Here is a 27422-nt window from a genome sequence, read left to right as displayed (position 1 = left end):
TGAAAAAAAAAAAAAACAAACAAAAAAACGGCCATATAACAAGCTTCCGTTACACGGACTCTTTGAATGTGAATCTTACGTTAGATTTTTCACCATTATTTACATTTTGTAGCGATAATTTGAATACATGATCTTTTTCGTCAATTATTCGTAAATAATTTTGTAAAAAAAAGATTTAAATTTGGTTAAGTAAGTTACTTTTAGACGGCTGAAAGTAAAACTAGCCTGGAAGGTCACGTGATTGTTTGTACCACTTTTTGGTTAGAACAATCACGCAACCTGCGTTTTTGTCTTAAAATGCTCAAAACGGCTAAATTTGATGATTTTTTTTTAAGGACTGTTCTTCTTAATTCCTGGAAGACCGTTGAAGTCATATCTTAGTCTATTTTGTAGCCCAAACAGCCCAATTCGGCCGGTGTGTCCCTTTAATTTTCACTTATTGTATATAACAATTGTATTGGTTGGTTTTTGCGCCGTTCGTTTCAAAAAGAAGAAAAGAATAAACAGTTCTAAAGCATTCACATTGGCAAATATTCAAATAAATCTTTAGTTAGCTTTGCTAGACTGATTGGCAAATTCGCATGAAAATGCCTACAATTATATTATAAGCCCCAAACTGAACGAAATACAATGACTGTTAGTTGTTTTAACTTAAAGGGCAAAATCACTTTTTAATACGAATTCATGAAGGTCAAAACAAATTGACATGTTTTTATTTTGAATTCGTATTTTACGAAGACAACTTTAAATGATATAAAAATATACATTGAATACTTTACTCTAATGTTGTATAAAGGACAGGCAAGTTGTTATTTTTGTTTGATCTGAGGTGCTTAGGAAAAATCTTCACAAAAGCAGATACACGAAACAATTTTCGCGTGTAAAAAAAAACCTTTAAAGCTTAGTAGGTCTTCCCAGTTGTAACAGAGATGTGATCACTATTTAGAAACACAGTGTATGGATTTTTGGAACATTTTGCCTGAGTGGGCTCGCATCCAAAATTGTGGAATGACATTTTGTTCAAACTTTGGCTAGAACTATACGACCCGTGCTAATAATTATTCCATCTGTCAACACTTGTAATAAAAAGCACGGTTATAGAGGAGTTCTGCTCAAAGAATAAATTCTGAAGTCACACATGTTTATTTGTATATTATGTTTGATTAGTTATCGGCCTAAATGATATTAAAATAAACATTTAATATCCTACAGTTACCCTGTGTTTATTTGTTTTGCTGTCCTTATAAACTGTCCCCGTTATAAAGAGGTAATCTACATGTTCAAACGACAGTGGACTCATCGACTGTTTTATATTTTGGTTTAAAATGGGAATAAAGAATGAACTCATCTTGAAGTTATAGTACTCTCTCAATGGGTGCGTTCGTTTAGGTTCCCCGGGTCGACCCCGGTGTGTGGCGGTTTTGTTCCCAGTACGGACGTGTGCAGATAATTACCCACGTTCGTCCTGAAAATAAAAACTGCCACACACCAGGGTCGACCCAGGGAAGCTAAACGAACGCACCCAACGTAAAAAAGTTAAAAATTTTCATTCTTGTCCGTATGGTGTCAGTTTCACTCTTTTGAAAGCAAAAGTCAATTTGTGTCACTCTCTTTGAGAGAGTGGTATGAACTTCACACTCGATGAAGAGTGACTCGAGTTGAAAGTATCAGTCTTTCACTCTGTTAAGAGTTGTCCACCATTTTGGCGGAACATAAATTGCAAGAGTGGTATGGAGGCACGATGGACAAACCGTGGGATTGTTCACACTTTTATTTTGAGAGAGTATGACGACCTGGTAAATAAACATTGAAACTAAACTGTTTTGTTTTTAAAGGATTTGGGTACCTTTTCAAAAGGTCCATAGATTTACATTAAACTTACAGGGGTTGAAGATAATGGTAGTGGAAAGCTTCCCTTCAATTTTTTACTTACCGAGGTGCTGTGAGTAAAACAATGTCATGAAAATACGTTTGTAAATGATTAAAATAATTTTCGTCTCATGAGACGAAAATTATTTTCATGACATTGTTTTACTCATTTTCCAAAAACTACAGCACCTCAGCACGTAATATTTTCAGGGAAGCTTTCTACTATTTTTATCTTCAAACTGTGTAAGTTTAGTGTAAATCTGTGGAAATTTTCTTTTTTGTCATATACAAAAGTTACATAGACCATTTAAATGACTGAAGACCACGTTTTTACAATGCAATTGGAAGATAGCTGCATCATGCATCCCTGAATACCTTGCGTCCGTTAGCAATATTTTCTTTTACTACAAGCGGGCCTTATTCAAGAATGGATCTTGTTCCGTCTTTGACCCCTGAGGTAAACAATGAGGACAATAAAAAGAAGAAGGTAATTATTAACCAACATATTCAAATAATCTAACACCAAATTAATAATGAAAATGGAGCCTATGTCAGATTTTTGGCCCAAACATTAAAAAATTGATTTCTTTCGAGTGAATGGTATTTCAAAGAGTATCACCCGCTCTATTGAAAAAAAGACGCTTCTTGAGGCGTGTGTGTCACGAGAAAGAATGTTGATACGCTAAATTGAACAGAGTGCTAAAGGAATTTGACTCGACTCAAAACGAAACTGAATGGCCGAATTCTGAATTTGAAACGCAGTAACAACTGAAGAGGCAAAACAGCTTTAATTCGAACGCATGAAAATGAAATTGACTGCTAAATTGCCGAATTTGACCGAGAAAACCTATACTTATGGTCAGGAACCATGACAAAAATTTAAAACGTTTCTTATAAAACACATAAGAATTGGTCACGTGATATATTGTCGGGATCCCGACAAAAATTGAGCACTTTAGTTCACTGCTACTAATAATATTGGCGGACTTTTTTGAGCATTGGCTCAAATGAAAGCTTGTAACTTTCTCGACCCCCATCAAAATACCTATTGAATTTTAAATCAAAATTTTGGGGTCAAATCGGCCAAAAATCTGCCATAGCATCTTTAACCAAATAAGGGAATATAAACAATAAAGGAAACTGAGTTGGTAAGTTGAACACCCCCCCCCCCCCCCCCCCGATCAAGATAATGGCATGACAAATAGGGAGACCGCCAACATTTGGCTAGATAGCTCAGTTGGTAGAGAGCCGGCACATTAATCCGAAGGTCGTTGGCTCGAGTCCCACAAAAAATTAATGATCTTTGTTCAACCCCGAATTAATCAAAATATGTTCCGAAGGAATACTAAACCATAATTGCGCGTAACCACCCACACATTGACTAGTGTTGCAACACACTGGTCAACAACAGATGAAGTGACAGATTAAAGACCTGAACATAACGTCCTGTCATAAATTTTGAAGCATTGTCAGACGAGATTTAAAGGTGCAGTCATGTAAACACAGTTGTGACGTCGCACCTATTTGTTCAGGGTGTATACCTGGCTGTGACGTCAAACTGAATTGCGGGTGTTATATAATTCGTTGTGTCCGTTACTTTTTTATTACAGCAGCTTTATGATTTAGCTCTTTATGAGTATAGCCGGTCACTTGTATGCTTGTGATATCAGACAGCCACAAACTCTCACAAGTTCGCAAAGTTGTCTGTACACTAAAAAACACAGCTGGTGTCAGTGGCATCACAATACGGTTCTGTGCAAGCCTGCTCACGTTATTTTCAACATGGTTTAATAAACTGTCACTTCAATTGTTATTATTGGTGCAAGAAGTTCTTATTGAGTTTGTAAAACCATAACATCATAGGGCATAACGTTACACACGTTGCGACACTTTTGTTTGGGTTGAGATCTGGATATCTTTCCCCAACCGCGCCCGCTCGTGTTTTTTTCCATATTAATGTTTGCGGCGCGGAGCGTGACTAAGCCAATTGCGAGTGACATTTTGAATAATGTCTGATTCAATGACTTGCTTGGTCCCAAGTGACCGCTTACATTTGAATTCCGCAGACTCTAGAGAAAGTTGTTATGTCAATTGGTTCGGGCAAGCTTTTGCGTAGTTACGCAGGAGACGGCGAATGCCCATATCATTCTGAATGAATGTGTATGACACAATAATACCAGGGTTAATAATGCTCATCTGGAGGTTGCTAAACAAAAGCTTGTCCGGCCCGACCCCGCGGTGCTCACTCGGGTTAGCCCCTGACAAGAGCTATACGAACGATCACACTCGCCCTCTCGTGGTGACGGCATGCAACTCAGGTCACGAGGCCGTGTCCGAAACGACGACTTCGGCTACAGCTACGTCTAGATTAGCGCGTCTTCCGGTGTTGAAGGATAGGCAGACGCGCGCGATCTAGCCGTAGCTGTAGCCAAAGTCGCCGTTTCGGACACGGCCTAACCCACTCCACAAGCAGGGCACTGGGGCTGACGCGGGTGAGCCCCGTCAAAGCTATTCGAACGTACCGGGGTCGACCCAGGGAAGCTAAACGAACGTACCCACAGTCTTTATAGTCTGAGGAATTCAAACTTAAGCGGTAAAATGTGACCAAGCAAGTCATTGTACCAGACATTATTCAAATGTAACTCGCAAATGGTTTCTTGCGATAGTTGAGAAATTGAGTTGAGTGAACATCGTCTTGCACCAAGACTACTTCAAGTGTAGTAGGTCTAACCCAAAATACAGACTCAAATCCCCCACCTCCCGGAAAATGTTCAAAGCTCAGAAGGTTTTATATACTGACCTACCAACTTGATATCATCATTCTGATTTTGGTCTATCTCACTTTTCTTGATGTATTTGATATCATCTAAATCGGCGTCTTCGTCGCCTGTAGGGTGATGCATCTCAACCATGAGGCAGTAGAAGTTGGCACCAACGATGCCTCCAATGGGTGGAATAAACAGAGGTATCCACCACCAGTGAACTCCTCTGGGCCTAAAAACAGATGAGACACGTAAACCCTAGTGAATGACAACAAACTCTTGGGCCATTCTTGATATATCAGTATACGATGGTCAATTTATCCAAGAGCGATACTGTTCTCAACAAGGCACTGGAAGACTATTGGTAATAACTAAAAAATAATTAATAGCAATCCATAAAACTTACTTGGAAACAAGCAATGGAGAGCTGTTTATAATATAAAACATTGTGAGAAACGGCTCCCTCTGAAGTAACGTAGTTTTTTGAGAAAGAAGTAATTTTCTACGAATTTGATTTCGAGACCTCAGAATTAGATTTTGAGGTCTCGAAATCAAGCATCTGAAAGCACACAATTATCTCGCAACTTTGACGACAAATTGAGTTCAAATTTTCACAGGTTGTTTTTTATTCACATGTTGAGATACACCAAGTGAGAAGACTGGTCTTTAATTAATCTGGTTGTGTGTAGAAAAGTGAACTTTGATGGAGTGAAGACAAGGAAGGAGGTTTCAGTGTTAGATGTCGGAAAAACTCAAGAAAATTGTTCTGGGGGAAACCCATCGCGGTCAGATACTAAGGCCTGAAAACCCAATCCATAAAGAGCTATAGGTTCTATAACTGAACGTGAGCAATGTATTTGCTGAAAATCATAATTTGCTCAATTGATTTGGACATAGAGCTCATCCTAATTTTGCACAAAATACCCCCAAAATAAATCGTTTTGACCACAACTCAACGTTGCTTTTCGCTGATTTCCGCGGAAGGCCATATATGACGTCATCGTTATTCGGATAGATTCGTGTATACGTCAGAGTTGGGACTGATGTCTTAAAACCCGTAATCGCGCGAGATAGTTTCGAGAGAGCCGTTTCGCTATCACCGCGAAACAGAAAATTTAACGACTAGTCCACAAGTCTAGCGCTGCCTTATTATTTATCATTGCTTGGCACAATAACGTGTCGCTATACTTACATCCACACTTCATTCCCATAACCGGCAATCCACGTCAAGAGCCTACCGGCAAAGTCCCGAGCTGGGTTCATGGGCGAGCCGGCATTATGACCCCAAGCCAGGATGATCATTGCCACGGCCAGACCCACGAAAAAAGGCTCCATTCCTTTGGTCGGTTTGCCGTTTTTCTCATCAAAGAAGACGAGGGTGCAATAAAGCAGCAACCCAGTGTTGACAATCTGTAAGAAGAATAATGGTGAATGTACCAGTATCAGCAAAATGAACTTGGAATTAAATTGACGATATTGCCCAGTTAGGTGTTTTGTCTTCTTTTTTTTTTTTTTTTTTTTGGGGGGGGGGTCAAATAATGGCTCCCTGTTTTTTTTTTTTTTTTTTTTTTTTAATAACCCCAAGGAACAAAACCACAAGCATGTTCCCAGAGCGTGGAGAAAATACCACCACCGAAACACGTTTCGGCACAATAATCTTACCAACGTGAAGAGACAAAGCTACACTGGCGCTGCATATCATGGTTATTATTGGTGCAGTTATACATCGATGACAATAAATTAAATGGTGCGACATTTTGTCAATTGCCTGTGCCATGTTCCCATACTGAGCGCGGACAAAGTCTCCGGGAACAGACTTCCCTATGACACCGGCAACTTTCATGGGCTGGAGGCGGATGGTTCAACAGAGGGCGTTATCAGAAAATTTCTATGTACACAGTATTGAGGGAGGGGTTACGCAGAATCTCCTGCCACGCTGGTAGGTAAAGATGTTTATGTTTTTACCCCCCCCATTTTACTTGTAGTCTTCTCGACCAGTCGCCTCAAAGAAAATTGTATTTTAGGCTACGTGAATCAGTATCAACAAACATAAGAAAATACCATGGATAAATGATTTACTATGATATTAGAAAGCTTATTTCATCTCGATTCTTAGTTGAGAAATGTTGACAGCTGAATGTACCGCTTTTATTTGTAGGCAAACTACTTCAAAGTTTCTAAGCTACTGTCTATTATAAATTCTTAGTTAATTATCCCTCATGACTGGCTAATTGATGGTTTGCTCACCTGTTCCACGGTACCGACCCCTACACCAAAGTACGGCTGTGGGTAGGTACAGAAGATTCCACCGGTACCAGTTGGCCCAAACACAGTCCTGTTGCCCCCATCAAAATGTTCAATGGCCGCTATCAACAAATAACAACATCTAATTTATTAATTATTCAGAATTCATTTCTTTGTCAGAAGTAAGGAGCCACCTCCCTCGATTACTATAATTACAGCAACGTCATAAAAAAAATCATAAATGATTGGTAGATGACAGTGCTCATACAATCCAGTCTGAAAGCTTGAACAATAAATAATAGAACCATTTTTTTTCTGTTAAAGGTAGTGGACACTATTGGTAATTACTCAAAATAATTATTAACATAAAACCTTACTTTACTTGATAATGAGTAATGGGGAGTGGTTGATAGTAAAAAAAACGGCGTGAGCAACGGCTCCCTCTGAAGTGAGGTAGTTTTCGAGAAAGAAGTAATTTTCTACGAACTTGATTTCGAGATGTCAAGTTTAGAATTTGAGGTCTCGAAATCAAGCATCTGAAAGCACACAACTTCGTGTGACAAGGGTGTTTTTTCTTGCATAGTTATCTCGCAACTCCGATGACCAATCGAGTTCAAATTTTCACAGGTTTGTTATTTTATGCATATGCTGAGATACACCAAGTGAGAAGACTGGTCTTTGACAACTACCAATAGTGTCCACACTGCCTTTAAATTATTCCCCTTGTATTTGAAGTCATATTCGAGAAAGCTGTATTTGAAAAACTTTAAAAAATTCCAAAACCCCCAGCTGATTTAGGTTGTTTGTCAAAGACAACATCTTAATTTACACGCTTGAATGTTGTGAAAGGTTGTACCTTTTTAACACCACATAAACAATGTCTGTGTGCTACTTTAAGTCAGCTCTGTACCATACACAATATTCTGTGACCAAATGTCTTGTTGGTGTTTTCTACGAAGCTGTCTAAGGGAAATGGTGAAAAAATATTCATTCTTTCTGAAAACCCATTGGTCCTCCTTCCGTACTTATTCTTGTTAAAGGCAGTGGACACTATTGGTAATTACTCAAAATAATTATTATTATAAAACCTTTCTTGATTACGAGAAATAGGGAGAGGTTGATAGTATAAAACATTGTGAGAAACAGCTCCCTCTGAAGTGACGGAGTTTTCGAGGAAGAAGTAAGTTTCCACGAATTTGATTTTGAGACCTCAAGTTTAGAATTTGAGGTCTCGAAATCAAGCATCTGAAAGCACACAGTGTGTGTGACCAGGGTGTTTTTTCTTTCGTTAATATCTCGCAACTTCGACAACCGATTGAGCTCAAATTTTCACAGGTTTGTTATTTTATGCATAAAAATTATGTTGAGATACACCAAGTGAGAAGACTGGTCTTTGACAATTACCAACAGTGTCCACTGTCTTTAATTTGTTTGGGTGTGAGTTTGTTTGGGTTGTTGGAATGTTTGGGTTTTGGAAGGGGGGTGTTTTAATGTTCTGTTGTTGTTGTTATTTACTACTTACGGTAATATATCCCAAAGACGACGGAGGCACCGCAGAAAGCACCAACTAACTGAGCCATAATCCACAAAGGAACACGTCGCCATGGAAACTTGCCGACCGAAGCTAGACCAATAGTTATCGCTGGGTTGACATGACCACCTAAAGCAACAATAATGGTTTAACGAAATGCGCCCTCTGTTGGTGTTTCTAATTTATTCCACACCACAAAACCTTGAAATTGAACACATTAATGCAAACCAACGCAGCGGAGAGAAAGATAAGTGTGCTTATGCGCACCGACAAACGAGGGCGTCCTATCAAAGTGTCAACAGGTCAACATTAACAAAAATGATTAACATCAATCGTTGACCACTGTATGCTATCTATATGATGATTGGCACTGGCCTCTTTTTACACAGCACACGCGGGTTCGAGTCCAACCCGAGTAGAATTACTGTGAATTTTGGTCTCGAAGGATTTGGATAAGACTGAGTGTGCACACATAAATCGGTGTATGTTAAAACTAAAACATGTTTGGTTTAGTATCATTATTGTCCCCGATGCAAATAAATTATTATGCAATCAACATTTTTTAAAGGGACACGGTGCCTTAATATTGGGCGATTTGGGCTATAAAAACCGTTCGCTATGATGTTTGAAAGATATTCTAAAAGTAGATGAATGATCACACAAAAAATACATCAAAATTGTGTATTTCCCTTGAATACTTCGTGAACTTCGTAGAACCACATTTTTTTACTGCACAAAATGGCGGACCACGTTGTTCACGAAGTAGAATGAAAATTTTGATATACAATTTGAGTGAATCTTAATATTCTCCATGTACTGTTAAACATCTTTCCAAACCATGCTAATTTCTAACAAAGTTTTAAAGCCGAGCCATAAACAACACTATTTATAAACGGTAGTCGCTAGAGCATGATATTTAAACATCCATATCTATCTATAACGGAACTTGTTTATATTATGGAACCATACAATGGCACAAGGTAAAACTAACATTGACTTTTGATTATTGGCTGACAAACATGCAGCCCCCTAAAATAATAGTGCATCTGTAAACCTTTTGTCTCCTAGTTTCCTACCTGACACAGCTATTCCTGTGTAGATACCAAATGCGACTCCCATGCCGGAGGTGAAGGCCGCAGAGACGGGTGTACCTGACACCCAGCCGCTTACTATACCCCCGGCTAGGCCGCCGTCAACAAAAAGCTGTCAGGATAGAAGCCAAAAACACTGTTGCTTTAGTTATTATTGTTTATGGTGATATTGATGAGCCTAATTCAATTTCAATTTTGAAGGATCTTGTTCTGAATCCCACTTATCTGATTGTGATGATCTATATACATGTGTACTAAAACCTCTCAGCATATCAAACATAGAAACACACATCGAATCAAGAATTGTTGTGTTCCGATCCTGAAGGCAGTTTTTTTCCGGGGGTGGGGTGTGCGGGTGTGGGTGTGTGTGTGTGTGTGTGGAGGGGGGGGGGGGGGGGGCAGAAGGACAATGGGCACATAGTGCACGTCTGTCCCTTTTATGAAACTTACTAACAAGTTATGTCAATGGCACAAACTATGTAAATGTAAATGGCACAACGACAAATAAATTTCTAAACATAACAACTATAACAGGGCATTTTGGTCGTTTTGCTCACACGCTATTCAACGTGGCATTATTAATTACAGGGGAAAGTTTTGTTTTAGTTGTTATTTTCAACATAAAAGCCGACATTCTCGGCAACTCTTGGGGGATCAATGAGAAATGATGAGGCATGATTGATGGTCCTAAGATTTTCATGAATTGATCGAAAGGTGAAATTTAGTATGTTAAAAATATTCCATTAATAAACATTTTGACATGGTATGAACCCATATCAGCTCGTTCTGAAACAAAAATTAAAATGGCCGCCTAATTTCCCATAATTCATTTAATATCATCAAGTGACACATCACCAGCACTTGATTTCAGTGGAAATATTGTTGAGAAGAGGAAAATCATAAATAATTGAAACCGTTTGACCCAACGTCAAGCAAAAGGTTACCCGTGGCAAAAGCTGCCCCCGGTAAGCAGTTCTTTTCAGAGACCTCATAGTTAAACATTGATACAATCAGAACAAATTTGCGATCGGGTGCAGTGTTCAAAAAAAGCAACGGGTAAAACAAAACCAGTGTATTGTACAGTTCAGCTCGACGAAGACAAATGTTTACTTTTGTTTGCAACGGAGGCCGGTTAGAATAAAAGCTCAAGAATATCATGTTCAGATTAAAGGAACACGTTGCCTTGGATCGGTCGAGTTGGTCTTTGAAAAGCGTTCTGTAACCGTTTGTTATAAAATGCATATGGTTAGAAAGATGTTGGAAAAGTAGAATACAATGATCTACACAAATATGCCTCGAAATTGCGTGGTTTTCTTTTTACCTCGTCGATTACCTCGGCCATTATGGGAGTCATCTTTTTGACTCCCATCTTTTTGACTCCCATAAATGGCCGACCGTGATAGTTCGCGACGTAAAAAGAAAACCGTACAGTTTTTAGTGATACTTGTGTGGATCATTATATTCTACTTTTAAAATATCTTTCTAATCATATGCATTTCATAACAAACGGTTGCAAACGCTTTGTATAAACCAACTCATCCGATCCAAGGCAACGTGTTCCTTTAAAATTAAATTTGAAACCCTTAACCTATGCTGGGTCTGGATGCAAATATCTCGGAAGTAAACATTATTTCCATCTCAAGAAATCATGAATTTTAATCCCCAGGACACCAATTGGTCACGTGACACTTCCCGAGCTCCAAGCACAGCAGGATGACAACGTATAATGTCAAAATATAGAGTCTTTGTTGAGAAACTGATAGCTTTTGCACTTATTGAATCCCTGTTTGTGTTGCTGGCCAACTGTTGATAGACCTATATTTGGCGCAACACTCTCACGCAACTGAATTGGTGCAAGCTGCATGTGCTATTACATTTATCGTTTCATCGACGCACAAACATTAAAGACACTGGGCACTATTGGTAATTGTCAAAGATCAGTCTCTCTTATATGGTGTAGCTCAACATATGCATAAAATAACAAACCTGTGAAAATTTGAGCTCAACTGGTCGTCGAAGTTGTGAGACAATAATGAAAAAAAAAAACACCCTTGTCACACGAAGTTGTGTGCTTCCAGATGCTTGATTTCGAGACCTCAATTCTAAATTTGAGGTCTCGAAATCAAATTCGTGGAAAATTACTTCTTTCTCGACAACTACTTCAAAAGGAGTCGTTTCTCACAATGTTTTATACTATCAACTTCTCCCCATTACTCGTCAGCAAGTAAGATGTTATGCTAATAATTATGTTGAGTAATTTATTACCAATAGTGTCTACTGCCTTTAACGAACATGAACAACATTTAAATCAAATAACCGATCACAACATGTGGCAGGGGGTGTTAAACATTTTCAGGTATTTTTTATGACATCCATGAAATAAATGGTCCTATTTACCAAGGGGTATGGGGAAATATTGCAAGACTGATGCACGGACGTTTGAACAATGACACCGGAGTATAGCCCTGGGCCCAATTTCTTAGAGATGCTTAAAGGAACACGTTGCCTTGGATCGGTCGAGTTGGTCTTTGAAAAGCGTTTGTAACCGTTTTTTATAAAATGCATATGGGTAGAAAGATGTTGTAAAAGTAGAATACAATGATCCACACAAACATGCCTCGAAATTGCGTGGTTTTCCTCTTACCTTGTCGACTAACACGTCGGCCATTTATGGGGGTCAAAATTTTGACTCCCATAAATGGCCGACCATGTTAGTTCGCACAGTAGAAGGAAAACCACGCAATTTCGAGGCAAACTTGTGTGGATCATTGTATTCTACTTTTAAAACATCTTTCCAACCATATGCATTTTATAGAAAACGGTTACAAACGCTTTTGTTTTGACCAACTCGTCCGATCCAAGGCAACGTGTTCCTTTAAGCACAACATTTTGCTTAAGCAAAAAAATTCATGCTTAGTAAAATCAGATTACCGGCCAAGACTCCACTCAAATGTTATGCTAAGTAAACAACAGCTAAATACCAGTTACAAGCAATGTATATGGCATCAAATTTTGGCCGGTAGCATGTGTAAATTAAGCAAGCTATTTTTGTGCTTAAGCAAAAATTTTGCTTTAGCAGCTCGATGAAATTGGCCCCTGGTCATACTTCCTGTGAATGCTAAGTAATTTTTAATATGGCTCTTTTCGCAGCGAATGTTTTGCAGGAAACGAGCACAGCTCAGCTGTTGTGGGTCAATATTATGCGAATTTGTGACGTCAAAATTCGTATTTCAGTCGTATTCATATTCGCGGGAACTTGTTTATTTGGAGGGGGTATAATTCGCCAGGCCATAGGACTCCCCATATCAAATTGAGCAAAAGATACAATTTCAATAGTCAAAAAATTAATGATAAATACCCCTTTACTGTAAAATGCTTAGTGAATATTTTTGTTGTGTTGTTGAATACTAAGCATTTTTTCACTCATTTCCATGGGAGTTTATTTAGTGTAATGCACCCACAAGGATTATGGAGGGGTTTAGGGGATTGACCCCAAACCCTTTTCGTTTCTCCACAAACTCTGCCTTTACAATGGCAAGAATAAGTACCATTATTGACGATATGTAACATGTGAAAAATAAAGCCTGGGCTGACCTGCATACCAAGTTTTGATATGAAGAATGGGGCCGCAACTGACAAGTTATACAAGTAACATATTGTTCGCTATTTTTATGACTTTTGAATTGCGGATATTATGACAAAAATGGAAAATTTCCCGTGAAGACCAGTGTAATATTGGCTGCTAGGCCCTGGTGAAATGTACATGGTCACTAGCTCTTGTACAAATAAAAATTGGGGTCATCAATCTCTATGCGAAAAACGTATAGCCATGTCATCGCATCTTCGTTCTACGGACGTATGCGGGAGTCGTATGGTCGTCGACAAAAGGGAGGATACCTGCACGCACGCGAACAAATTTGTGAACGTAAACGTCAGAAAATATTGTGTTGTTAAGAGCTCACGAGTTTAGCATACGTGAAGTTACCATTTTCCCGTCAGGTACGTACACGCAGACGTACGTGATCATGAATTGAGCCCTAAGTGGTGACGTCACCTAGAAACAAAACATTTTTATTTGTTGGCGTAACGTGCATCTACTCTCGCTTATGTTTCTTTGATCGACGTTAAACCTCATGGGTGCGTTATAACAACACCGCAAGAAACGCTCAGGTAACGTTGTCTCAATGTTTATATCAGTTGTCATTTTACGTGCAAACAACGCGGCTGTTAACATTGAGTCACTTTCGGAATGTGTTTATATAAAAGGGAGTCGACTATAAATTTCGCCAATTTGTGAGAACGTCAAATTGTTAGCGATGTGTACATGGCTGCTCGATTCCTGCAGGGCTAGGGACCGGTAGACCATTGACTTCTTAGCAGGCAGCCGCCGGATATTGACACGATTATTTAACTCTCAGTTTTTCCTCTCTTTCAATTCCCCGCCACAATAATAAAGAATGTGTATGAACTTGACGGGTGTTTTCTGCTATTGTCTAGAGATTAGCGGGTCATAAGGTCTTTTAGTTTTATTTTCAATAAAATGCCTGGAGTTTACCCCCATACTGGTTTCAATATTTTCTGCCAGAAAAATCCAGTAAAAAAGACTATAAAAAGTGATTGTATTTTGTGTCCACAATGAAACTCTTTACTCGCTCCCACCCTCGCTCTTCCTTTATCTCTTTTCTCTGCTTGTTTATAGAGGCACCAGCCAGGAATTGACTGGGGTCGCTGTCCTTAAGCTCAGTTGACTCCACTGTGCCACATTCAAACTTCCTTTTGGACTTTTGAAGCTTTGGTATATCGCACCTGCCAAGTGGCGTCACTAAAAGATGCCCACCCAAGGTTGGCCCATTCAAAATATATTTGTGTGTACGCATGACAACATGAGCAATGTTTGCAATCATACAACAAGTCAGGACTCCATGTTGACAACTACTTGTCTATGTACACACAAATAATAGTTGGGTATTTACCGCAACTTCAGAAGTTCATCATGTGAGGTTTTGCAGCAGCACCATGTGTAAACCTCTTATACTGAGTACAATACAATACAATACAATACGATACAATACAAAACAATACAATACAACTAAATATTTATAAAGCGCCTTTACATCAAGATCAAAGCGCTGTGACCAATGGAACTATAAATACAACAAATTACATCTGATACAAGTGACTTTTGAGAGATTTTGTTAATAAAGGCAAAGAGTTACAATTTCTGATGCGTACTGGGAGGTTGTTCCATAATTCGCGGAGCAATAACGGAGAAAGTAGTGATGGTTCTGAAAAGAACCGAGAATACCACGGGAATCGGGGGAGATTCAGAAAAGAGTAGGAACGCAATCACCTCGACCCACCGCGACAGACATTTAACGACTTGTCCACAAGTCTAGGATAATCACGATCAGAGCATACTGATCGAAACCTCGAGTTGCTGGCTGGTTCTTTTCCGAACTAACACTACTTAAAATAGATTTACACGTGGTGCCGTAAACCTACTTGATTATACTCCAAAAATTAATGCAAAATGTCAACACTATTGGTAATTACTCAAAATATTTATTAGCGTAAAACCTTACCTGGTAACGAGTAATGGGGAGAGGTTGGTAGTATAACACATTGTGATAAACGGCTCCCTCTGAAGTGGATTAATTTTCGAGAAAGAAGACATTTTTTCACGAATTTGATTTCGAGACCTCGGGTTTAGAATTTGAGGTCTCGAAATCAAGCATCTGAACGAACGCACACAACTTCGTGTGACAACGGTGTTTTATCTTTCATTATTATCTCGCAACTTCGATGACCGATTGAGCTAAATGTTCACGAAAATGTAAAAGAAAATTGTGAAAATGTTTACCCAATTGGTAGTCAAAGTTGCGAGAGAACTATGGAAGAAAAACACACTTTCTGATGCCTTGAATTCAAGACCTCAGTTGGGGCCTCTTATTAAATAATTTAGTGAGAAATTACATTTTTCTCGAAAACTACGTTACTTCAGAAGGAGCCGTTTCTCACAATGTTCATACTATTAACAGCTCTCCATTGTTACTAAGTAGCCTTTAGTGTTTATGAAACAATTAATTTGAGTAATTACCAATAGAGTCCAGTGCCTTTAAGACGAAATAATAGTAATATAATAAAAATAATTTATTTTTAATATAGCGTCTTACATAAAAAAAAATCTCAAAACGCTGTACAGTGTTTTACATAAAAAATATTATAAACATTCAGCTAAAATAATGCATATTTTTGTTTATAACTCACGATAACGACAATTCGCGCTACGTTTTTGTCAATTTTAACCAAAGAGAAAAAAATACTCACCACCAGAACGAATATTCCCGCCATTTCAGCCAAAATTCCACGAAGGATTTCATTCTTTGTCGTGATTCGGCGACGCACACTGTTTGGTACCAAAGCAACACCCATTGTGTACAAACCCTGGCCGAGTTGTAGAGATGCAAAGCCCTATAATAAAAAGGTAAGTTATAGGCAATATCATAACTTTGTGCAAAACTGTTTTCTTTTGAATCGAGGGCAGGCCAACATTGTTTGGTGTTTGGCTTTGACCCAACAGCTAAAACGAGAGGTGAAAAACCTTCAACGAAAACAATACCTGTTCTAGCGTACTGCTTTGGAACAGTTAATTACTAATTACTTATGTTCATGTGCTCGCACCCTTGCTAGGTTTACGGTGTCTCTAGTGCACATATCGTGTTGCATACATTGATCGTCAAGTTGGAGGAGGCATCCAAATAACCCTGTGCAGTACACTGGTACATATTAACCAAAACCTTTAAGGACAAATCTGAAGAAAAAGGACAAGTTACAGTTTCTTTCACATTCTTGTGTCCAACGAAGCCATGGCGTGGTTGAACTTGAAAATGGTGAAGCTTTTACTCATCTTTGTTTATCTAATACCTGGATATTACAAAACTAACGGGAGATGTCTTCGTGGAGCTATAACAGGAACTTGTCCCTCAGGATGGAGCAAGTGGAAAAATAACTGCTACAGGGTTACTGAGAGCCTAGAATGGGCTAATGCAAAAGATAAATGCATTGAGATCGGGGGCGTGATGGCCACCCCAAATACTCTGGAGGAGCAGTCACGCCTCTTGAGTCTTGCATGTACTATTTGGATTGACTGCAATGATATTCAAGAAGAAGGTGAGTACTTCATGTTTGATTTGATTATTTTAAGTGTTCCGACGTAATATCAGATATATTAGACAGGTTTCGCCTGCGAACGGATACGGTTAGTGCGACAGTACAGTATACCTTGCCTGCTTATGCATTGCCTGTACATGTACCATCATTAGGGAGGTTTTGCACGCGAACGGATTCGCATACGCATACGCTTAGATATCCGTAACGTGTAACAAGGGACGGTTTCGCATTTGAACGGATACGGTTAGTGCGACGGATACGTCATCATTATGACGTCATACACTACTCGCTATCCGCTTAACGTACAAACTACACAATGGGAGGTTTCGCACGCGAGCAGATGCACATACGTATACGTTTAGCAATCCGTAACATACTCTTGTGTATATGTTTGTGTGCGAAACCTCCATATCAGTGTCGGATAGCGAGTAGTGTATGACGTCCAAATGATGACGTATCCGTCGCACTAACCGATCCGTTCAAATGCGAAACCGTCCCTTGTAAAGCCCGGTTCATACTTCCTGCGAATGCGAATGCGATACGAATGTTGACGTCACAAATTCGCAACGAATAATTCGCAGCAGTTGCCCTCTGCTCTACTCACTTGCGAATACTGCTGCGAAAGGAGGGTCGTGACGTCAAATTCACGTCAAATTTGCTTCGCATTCGCATTCGCATGAAGTATGAACCGGGCTTTACACGTTACGGATATCTAAGCGTATGCGTATGCGTATCCGTTCGCGTGTGAAACCTCCCTAATGATGGTACATGTACAGGCAATGCATAAGCAGGCAAGGCATACTGTACCGTAACGGGAGTTAAATGCCGTCTTGAGATTATCCAAGCTTCATTTTCCAAAGTATTTTTTAACTTCACATTATTCAACCACAGTGTGTATTCTATCAACCCTGAGCTTGCTTGATCTCGGGATACCTAGTACAATACACCTCGGAAAAACACTAAAAATTAAATCTAAAAAGAGGGACAAACTTAATCGCTAGATTTAACATGTTATCCCCAAAACCTCTCTGAATGACGAATGTTTTCAATCTTTGATATTGAGTTTTCCATTTTAAATAGCCTTCGAGAAATACTGTTTGGGTCTTTTTTATTTACTTGCATTTATACCATAGCTCCTTTGATAATATGAAAATATCGAATTCTGGTGTCTTTGCGCACGTATAATCAATGCGCTTAGTATGTACATACATAAAGAGAGGTTATTGAAATTAATGAATTCGGAGCCCCTATGTAGCATTTTATGGGTTTACAAGGTGCTACGGCGCATTTAGCAGCCACAGCTAGGAACACCGGGGCAAACCCCTTCTCTTTTCGATAAGTACTCTGGGTTCTATTGCATGCGTTACACAACACTTGGGACCAATGGCTTTACGTCCCATCCGAAGGACGAAGCAATGGTTAAGTGTCTTGCTTAAAGGGTCTATGTAACTTTTGTAGGACAAAAAAACACAATTTCCACAGATTTACACTAAACTTACACAGTTTGAAGACAATGATAGTAGAAAGCTTTCCTGAAAATACTATGTGCTGAGGTGCTGTAGTTTTGGGGAAATGAGAAAAACAATGTCATGAAAATAATTTTCGTCTCATTAGACGAAAATTATTTTAATCATTAACAAACGTTTTTTCATGACATTGTTTTACTAATTTCTCAAAAACTACCGCACCTCAGTAAGTAAGATTTGAAGGGAAGCTTTCCACTATCATTATCTTCAAACCCTGTAAGTTTAATGTAAATCTATGGACATTTTGAAAAAGTACCTGAATCCTTTAAGGACACAAGTGTCACGGCTGGGGATTCAAACCCACACTCTGCTGATCAGAACCACAAGAGTTTGAGTTCGGTGCTCTTAGCCACTCGGCTGTACGACACTTCCTTTGGTCTCATTAATAGTTTTGGTCATTTCAACTTTGTTGTTGCATCTCATGTTGGGTATAGACTTGAGGACAAGTCGTTAAATGTATGTCGCTGTGAATAGCGTTCCGACTCTATTCTGAATCTCCCGCGATTCCTGCAGTATTCTCGCGAGACTGCTGGCCCCGCGAGACTACTGCGCTCACGAATACGGTCCCGTTAAAGGATTTGGGTACTTTTTGTAACACAAAACACAACGTCCACAGATTTACATTAAACTTTTAACACCGTCTGAAGATAATGATAGTAGAAAGCGTACCTTAAAATGTAAGTTGCTGACGTGCTGTAGTTTTTGAGACATGAGTAAAACACTGTAATGAAAATGTGTTTTTACATGCTAAAATAATTTTTGTCTCATGATCACTGAGACGAAAATTATTTTCATGACATTGTTTTACTCATTTCTCAAAAACTACAGCACCTCAGCAACTAATATTTCAGGGAAGCTTTCTACTATCATTATCTTCCAACGGTGTAAGTTTAGTGTAAATCTGTGGACATTTTGTTTTTTTGTTGTACAAAAAGTGCATAGACCCTTTAATGGGAAGTATAGGTCGGCAACCAGCAGTTCGCGCGAGAGCAGTGATCTCTCGCGAGCTCCGCCACAACTCGACTATCACCGCAGCAAAACATCGACTTGTCCACAGGTCTACATGTTGGGTTGGTGAGCAATAACAGCAGATTGCGAATCTTCATTTATTAAAAAAATTGACAAGGTGAAACAAGTTGCATTGATTCCAATTTGATGTCTATCCTTATCTTTAAAGGCACCTGGGTGTGCAAGGATGGAGAAACTGATGTTGACTTCAGGGATTGGCTGGATGGGCAGCCTGGTAAAGGACGCACTGAGAATTGTGCTATGCTGTGGGCTCTAGACTGGGCTTTAGGCTGGGCTGATGGGCGATGTAATACTTGGTGGTACCCAGCGGTGTGTAAGCAATCAGTGGCATAAAGGTATACCAATGATGAGCTTGGTTTCGCTAAAGGGCCTAATAATGGTGCATGGAACGTGACCAATTCCACTCGGGACTGTGTGGAGTTCTGGTATCAGGGGAGAGAGTACATATAGAGTCAATGTTTTGTTTATTTTAAATTGTAACATTTTAAATTATTCCCCCCCCCCCCATATGGAGTGTGGGTTTCAGCTTTTAAAAAATTCGCTTAAGCAATTTTATCCCGCTTTTGTATGTAGTTGGTAGTCTACATCTTTGTATTTTTTAGTCTGTAGGCCTAAGTATGCATTTTGATGTAACTTTTATATGGGAAACATTTTATGGCTCTGCTTACATGTAAGCAAAGAATCGTGCTCACGGAAGCTGGGAATTCTGTGCTTGGAACGACAACCGTATTGTACGAGTTAGCAGGGACTTTTGTTCTGGTGCGTTTGCGTACTCCACCTACTATGGGCATTCTTTTTTCACACAGCTAGTGCAGAAATACGGCGCTTGCAAAGTTTGCAGAGAATCACAGAAGTGCAGAGTTCGGCAGTAAGCAGAGCGATGATGGGGCCCTGATGTAATTTTCATGACGGTCTGAACCTAACAAGTTAGCCTAACATTTTCATCTCCTGGAATTTGAGGTTTTTTTCCAGCAAAACCATGGCAACAACAGCGACAACAAAATCATTATTCTTTCAGCTTGAAAAGTTGCATTGAAACCTTGTAGGTCAGAAGCACACGTTGAATTCACATTGATTACAAACTGCGGCACACTTACAATGACTTCAATAATTAAGGGATGAAAAGGGTAGAGTCTTAAACGGCCGTTGAAAACCGGCAGGGTCGAGGGCCTTTATCGCATGGCCACGACTCTGCCAGGTTTGAAAGACAATGGACAATTGGTAATTGTCAAAATCCAGTCGTCTCACTTGGTGTATCTCAACATAATTATGCATTAAATAACAAATATGTGAAAATTTGAGCTCGATTGGTCATCGGAGTTGCGAGTTAACTATGAAAGAAAAAACGCGAAGTTGTGTGCTTTCAGATGCTTGATTTCGAGACCAGTTCTAAACACAAGGTCTCGAAATCAAATTCGTGGAAAATTACTTCTTTCTTGAAAACCACGTCCCTTTAGGGAGCCGTTTCTCACAATGTTTTATACTAAAGTTTTTATTTCGGCCAATTTCGGAAAATGAGCAACCATCAAGCTTTTCTATTTCGCGCGAAATCGAATGCTGCTGAAAAGGGTCGTTCGATTCGTTTAATGATTAGACAAACATAATGTTGCGTCATTCGATTTAACAAAATAATCATTCAATTTAACAATTAGTCAAAGCAGCATTCAAATTCGCAGTCGCTTCTTGAGGCGTGTGTGTCTCGTAAAAGAATGACGATACACTAATTGAACAGAGTGCTACAGGAATTTGACTCGATCTCAAAACAAAATTTAATGGCCAAATTCTGAATTTGAAACGCAGTAACAACTAGAGAGGCACAACAGCTTTAATTCGAACGCATGAAAATGAAATTGGCTGCCCATTTGCCGAATTTGACTGCAATACTGCAATGCATGAGAAATGGCTTGCTAACACCAACCCAATTTCAAACGCCCAATCGGAAATTAAAGGTTTTCTCGGTCAATTTCGGCAAATGAACAGCCAATTTAACCACCAAAGCTATTCTATTTCGCGTGAAATCGAATGCTGCTGAAAAGGGTCACTCGATTTTGTTTTATGATTAGTCAAATGTAATGTTGCGTCATTCGATTTAACAAAATAATCATTCAATTTAACAATTCATCAAAGCAGCATTCAAATTCGCAGACGCTTCTTGAGGCGTGTGTGTCACGAAAAAGAATGACGACACGCTAAATTGAACAGAGTGCTAAAGGAATTTGACCAGACTCAAAACGAAATCGAATGACCGAATTCTGAATTTGAAACGCAGCAACAACTGGAGAGGCAAAATAGCTTTAATTTGAACGTATGAAAATGAAGTTTGACTGCTCATTTGCCGAATTTGACCAAGAAAACCTATTATACAGAGTCCCTCACAAAAGGTAGTATATCGCATTCAGTGATTCTAAATAAAATGTCACACTTCGAAGTCACGCTTCGAGGCTCGTAGGAGTGGCCTCTATTATTATAGTAGGTCAATCCCCATCTATAATTTCACCTTTCACCTTTCACCTTTCACCTTTCACCTTTCACCTTTCACCTTTCACCTTTCACCTTTCACACACATTCATTTTACACACAGTCGAATCCTACATAATTAACGTTACATGCAAACATTACTGTGCAGCAAGCAGAAGACCGATCTTAAGCTGTGTTTTGATTGGTCCGAGGTGATGTTTGTCAGCTGCACTCACAGCACCCTGGACCAATCAAAATACACATATGTAAATGAACGTCACTGCATGTTTATCCAATACATCATTGTATCCAATGAAATCACTGGTTTGCTTTGGCAGTAGGCCCACGCTGGTAATTGTTCCCTGAGTGGCTAATGGAAGATCTGACGATGTTTACGATACCTTCCCAACGCTACAAATGTTCACATTTTTTAGTATCCATTTGAATCGTCACACAACAGACCGTCGAAGGTGACACTCTATAAAGTAATTGGCCTTCAACAAGAGTCTCCAAAGACACTTTATAAATATGTGTTTGTGCAATACAATTAAATCTATTCTTTCTGACACCAACCATCCACAACATGTAACACTGCAAATTCCGGACCAACTCCAGAAGTAACCAGGGTTTGTTTATTTGCAAGGAAAGAGCACGGCGATAAAGGCATCTCACTCACTGTTCATGCAGCTATCAAATACAATGAGCAGTTGCAGCCATGGGCTGTCGATTGGCTGGCTCGAATCCATTATTACCAAATTGTTTACTTGCCGTTGTATAGATGGATTTTACTAATTATGTGTACATTTTATGAATTATTTAAATATCTGCATACCTTTTCGTTACTGATCGTTTGAATTGTATATCTGCATATTATACAGTTATTGGCCAAAGCAATTTTTATTTCCCCACTTGGGGGAAATTAAGTGTTTATCTATCTATCATCAACTGTAAAACACAAAACTAATGTTGCGAATATAAAGATTGTGAAATTTGAACTCAATTGTCGTCGAAGTTGCGAGAGAATAAAAATGTTAGAACAAAAATCACCCTTGTCGCACAAGTTGTGTGCTTTCAGATGCTTGAAGTCGTGACCTCAGCAGCTAAGGTCTCGAAATCAAGTTAAATATTTTAATGAGAAATTACTTCTTTCTCAAAATCTACGTTACTTCGTTTCTCACATAGTTTTATACTATCAGCAGCTCTCCATTGCTCGTTATCAAGTTTTACCAACTATTTTGAGTAGTTAACAATAGTGTCTAGCGCCTTTAAATACTGCAGTGGTATATAGACCTTTATTCTGTGTCATTCAACAGTGCCAGTGGAAGTTCTAATTCTCACATGAAAGAAACCAGACTGCATTTCCCTTGTACCCTCGGTTTGGGTGCACTATAAAAGTGTCTTATGGAAGCAAAGCAAGATGGCCAAACCAAGGTAAACTACATATTACAAAGAGACAACAATCATTTACAATCAGAAAACCTTCTAATGTTTTCTATTATAATTCACTCTACTTTCATGTAAGGGTTGGCTTACTAAAAAAGTTTAAAACTATAGCACCGGACAACATTTGTGTATCTGTAAAATCTATAATCCGCACTTGTGTGACTAAACGGAGGCACGAAACAACAAGCTTCAAGACTGTGGACACTATTGGTAATTGTCAAAGACCAATCTTCTCACTCGGTGTTTCTCAACATATGCATAAAATAACAAACCTGTGAACATTTCAGCTCAATTATTGGTCGTCGAAGTTGCGAGAAAATATGGAAAGGAAAAAAAAACGTGTAACACGAAGTTGTGTGCTTTCAGATGCTTGATTTCGAGACCTCAAATTCTAAATCTGAGGTCTCGAAATCAAATTCGCGGAAAATTACTTCTTTTTCGAAAACTACACGTCACTTCAGAGGGAGCCGTTTCTCACACTGTTTTTTGCTTTTGTTTTACATCAACCTCTCCCCATTACTCATTACTAAGTAAAGTTTTGTGATAATAATTATGTTGAGTAATTACCAATAGTGTCCACTGCCTTAAAAAAACTGTTTTCAAACATCGAAATTTTCACTCAAAATTATTTCAAGGGCGTTTTCCACTATGACCATCCGGAAAGAAAGATTTTTATCATGTATTATGTGGAAAATGTGAAAATTTAGTATTACATATTTACATTCCTACCAATGTTGTATACAACCTGTGTTAGACGTCAAAAAATCAAAGCTGTAAACCCCCCCCCCCCCCCCCCCGGCAGGAAAGAACTTTGATTTATTACGGTTTTTGTAACATTCATTGTTTTATGATATCAGTGTTTGCACAACAATGTGGATTATCAAGTTGTAATTAAGGTGGTTTTATTTCGTTTCATTTATTCTGGTGGTGAAGCTAAGGACTCACGGAAAAGCAAACTTAATCGTATGATTAAGTTGGCTTTTCCGAGATATCAAGAACCCAAATGTAGAGAAAACAAGGATTGAAGTTTCGGTTTTAGATGTTGGCGCAAATTACCCCGAAGATTTAATTCCAAAGAAAACGCGGGCAATCATACAGGGACTGACAACAGAATCCAGATCGTGCCCCGTTGGGGTTCGAACCAGGGCCCTAGACGTGGAAGGCGAGGAAAGTTATACCACTGATGCTAACTCGGCCATCCGGTGGTTTGAATGCCAACATCAAACGGTTTCCGACGAGCACCTACACTAAAAATGACCCCTTCAAATAGTGTTGTGCGATTCGTTAAAGCCTACAGCTGATGAAAACCAAAATGAAACATCTCAACAATTAAGCGAGGAATCCGAAATTGTATTAAAGACACTGGACACCTTTGATAGTTGTCAAAGACCAGTCTTCTCTCTTGGTGTATCTCAACATTATGCATACAATTACAAACCTGTGCAAATTTGAACTCAATTGGTCGTCGAAGTTGCGAGAAAATAATGGAGGAGTAAAAGCACCCTTGTATCACACGAAGTTGTGTGCTTTCTGATGCTTGATTTCGAGGCCTTAAATTTAAATCTGAGGTCTCAAAATCAAATTCGTTGAAAATTACTTCTTTCTCGAAAACTACGTTACTTCAGAGGGAGCCGTTTCTCACAATGTGTTATACTATCAACATCTCCCCATTGCTCGTTACCAAGTAAGGTTTTATCCTAATAATTATTTTGAGTAATTACCAATAGTGTCCACTGCCTTTAATTTTATGTGCAATGATATACAAATGAGAACAATTTTTTTATTGTGATGCAATTTTTAAATTTGTATCATTTTGTTACCGATCGTTCATATATTGTCGCAGCGTAAACAAATCATTGTCATGGCCGTGTTTATTTTCCCACAGTGAGTGTGCAATAAAGTCGTAATATGTCTCTGTTTGTCTGTCTTTCTGTCTGTCAATCTATATCTCACTTCGAACATCTCAAACATACGAGTGCTTCAGGAAAACGTTAGGCCTATACTACGACTTACTTTACCACAAGTGGTCCAATGAGTGGTGTAGTGCCCTCACTGCACAGGAAACTCTGTCTGAACAGCAAGATCTCTCTACGTCCGGTGCAACGGCAAGCCAGACCAGTGTGTGCTCTATGGGGGATCGAGCAGTGATTTTAACACATAGCAGAGTATGGTGGCCCTGAAGGGACATTGCATATCGCAAACGTGTGCGCATACGTATGCAATGTCGTGAAACAATTCGCAAATATGTGCGCACACGAATGCAATGTCGTGAAACAATTCGCGAATATGTGCGCACACGTATGCAATGTCGTGAAACAATTCGCAAATATGTGCGCACACGTATGCAATGTCGTGAAACAATTCGCGAATATGTGCGCACACGTCTGCGAATATTATGTGCGATGTCGTGAATTTTATTGCATACCATGTTGCATACCTTTGAATAAAATGTCTAATGATCTGGGGGGTTTCTTTCCAACAGTGAGATAAGCGGTAGTCATTGCAGCAGTAGTCTTTGTTGTGAGGCAAGCGAGGCGTGTGGTCGTCCTTGACCTGGGGCCAATTTCCTGGGTATACACATGCTTTACAGAGGGAGCCTGCTGTAGCGCCACAGTACTCCCTAGATCGGTAACAAATTATCCACAACTATGACATCATCCTAATGGTATGCAACATGGTATGCAATAAAATTCACGACATTGCAAAACAAATCGCACTCGTGTGCGCACATATTCACGATTTGGTTCACGAAATTGCATACGTGTGCGCACATATTCGCGATTTGTTTCACGACATTGCATACGTGTGCGCACATATTCGCGAATTGTTTCACGACATTGCATACGTGTGCGCACATATTCGCGAATTGTTTCACGATATTGCATACGTGTGCGCATATATTCGCGATTTGTTTCACGACATTGCATACGTGTGCGCACACGTTTGCGTTATGCGATGTCCCTTCGGGGCCACCATAGCAAAGCGAGTGGGTTTCCGCTGGTCCGTTCTGTGTGATTAAAGGGCCAATAGCAGTTCAAGTTGTAGAGCCAAAACTGTGTTATGCAAACAATCTAAAAAAAATTGTGAACCTATGCATAAAAATTACAAGGCTCCACAGCAAATGACTTATGAAATGTTTGACAGGGGCCTTGGCCTAAGTTCTTAGAACTGCCTATAAGTGGCTAAAGTTTACGCAATTATTTGCAGGATACCAGACAAAGATTGTGAATGTGATGTGGTATTTTGGCTGTTCGCATAATGGTGTTGTGCTTAGCTAAAGGGCTACACTCTAACTGATTTGGGCTGTCGAACCAGAGGTGGATTTCACAAAGAGTTAGGACTCGTCTTATCTCGAGTTAGGACCAGCTACTCGTCCTAACTTAGGACTATCCATGCAATTTGTATATCTTATAGGACTAGTCCTAAGTTAGGACTCTGTGAAATCGACCCCAGATCTGTCTTAGGGGAACATTGCCACCACTCCTGGGGTGGATTTCACAAAGATAGTCCTAACTTAGGACTAGTCCTAACTTAGGACTAGTCCTAGGCAATGCTAAGAGATAGGACTGGTCCTAAGTTAGGACCAGTAACTCATCCTAACTTAGGACTGGACCAGTAACTCATCGTAACTTAGGACTGGTCCTATCGCTTAGCATTGCCTAGGACTTGTCCTAAGTTAGGACTACCTTTGTGAAATCCACCCCTGGAGCACGGGGCGGAAACAGGGTTACCCCTTTCGCAGTATCCAAGAGGATGTAGGCATTGGGTATCATTCATTAGTAGTTGGTTAGAGTTCTAATGCATACCTCTAACCTTTTACGAAGCAGTTATTGTAACGTGCTTTGATCAAGGGCACAAGTTGTCATTACCGGGATTCGAACCCACAATTTGCTGCTGACAACAGCGCAGCTTGGGTCTGATGAACTACAAACGGCTCGTTCTAAAGACACGCTATAGCTTTGTGTGTTGTAAGTCATTAGCCACTTTTGGAAATTATTGTCAACGACCGTTATTCTTACTGTGTATCAAAACATGCATAAAACACACATCTGCGAAAACGTATACTGAATTGGTCATTGAAAGTGCAAAAGAATATGAAAGAAAAACATCATCATTGCACAAATTAATTTGTGTGCTTCCAAATGCATAGAAAGTGTTAAATTACCTCTTTCTCAAAAACTACAGACGAAGACGTTTGTCACAATGTGTTATCTATCATCTGCTCTCAAATGCTCGTTACTATTAAATGAGTTTTTATGCTGACAACTATTTTGAGAGATTACCAATATTGTCCAGTGCC

At 39.3% G+C, this 27422-nt stretch overlaps 1 protein-coding gene across 2 annotated transcripts; it reads right to left on the bottom strand.

Moving 5' to 3' along the window:
* Positions 1–415: 415 nt before the first annotated feature.
* On the bottom strand, positions 416–25269 carry LOC139942041 (aquaporin-10-like). Of its 2 annotated transcripts, none has more exons than XM_071938722.1 (8): positions 25136–25269; positions 15825–15968; positions 9483–9609; positions 8398–8535; positions 6879–6997; positions 5824–6041; positions 4674–4863; positions 416–2321 (listed from the first exon to the last, which is right to left on the bottom strand). In XM_071938722.1, the coding sequence occupies exons 2-8, from the start codon at positions 15927–15929 to the stop codon at positions 2274–2276; spliced, it is 945 nt and encodes a 314-aa protein (XP_071794823.1). In that variant the 5' UTR covers positions 15930–15968; positions 25136–25269; the 3' UTR covers positions 416–2273. The 2 variants fall into 2 exon arrangements, with proteins under 2 accessions (XP_071794823.1, XP_071794824.1); XM_071938723.1 differs by having other exon boundaries at positions 2012–2321; positions 4670–4863; positions 25136–25268.
* Positions 25270–27422: the final 2153 nt, after the last annotated feature.

This window comes from Asterias amurensis, chromosome 9 (assembly GCF_032118995.1).
Source record: "Asterias amurensis chromosome 9, ASM3211899v1".
Lineage (NCBI taxonomy): Eukaryota > Metazoa > Echinodermata > Asteroidea > Forcipulatida > Asteriidae > Asterias > Asterias amurensis.
Note: the sequence above shows the minus strand (reverse complement) of the source record. Positions and strands in the feature narration are given on the sequence as shown.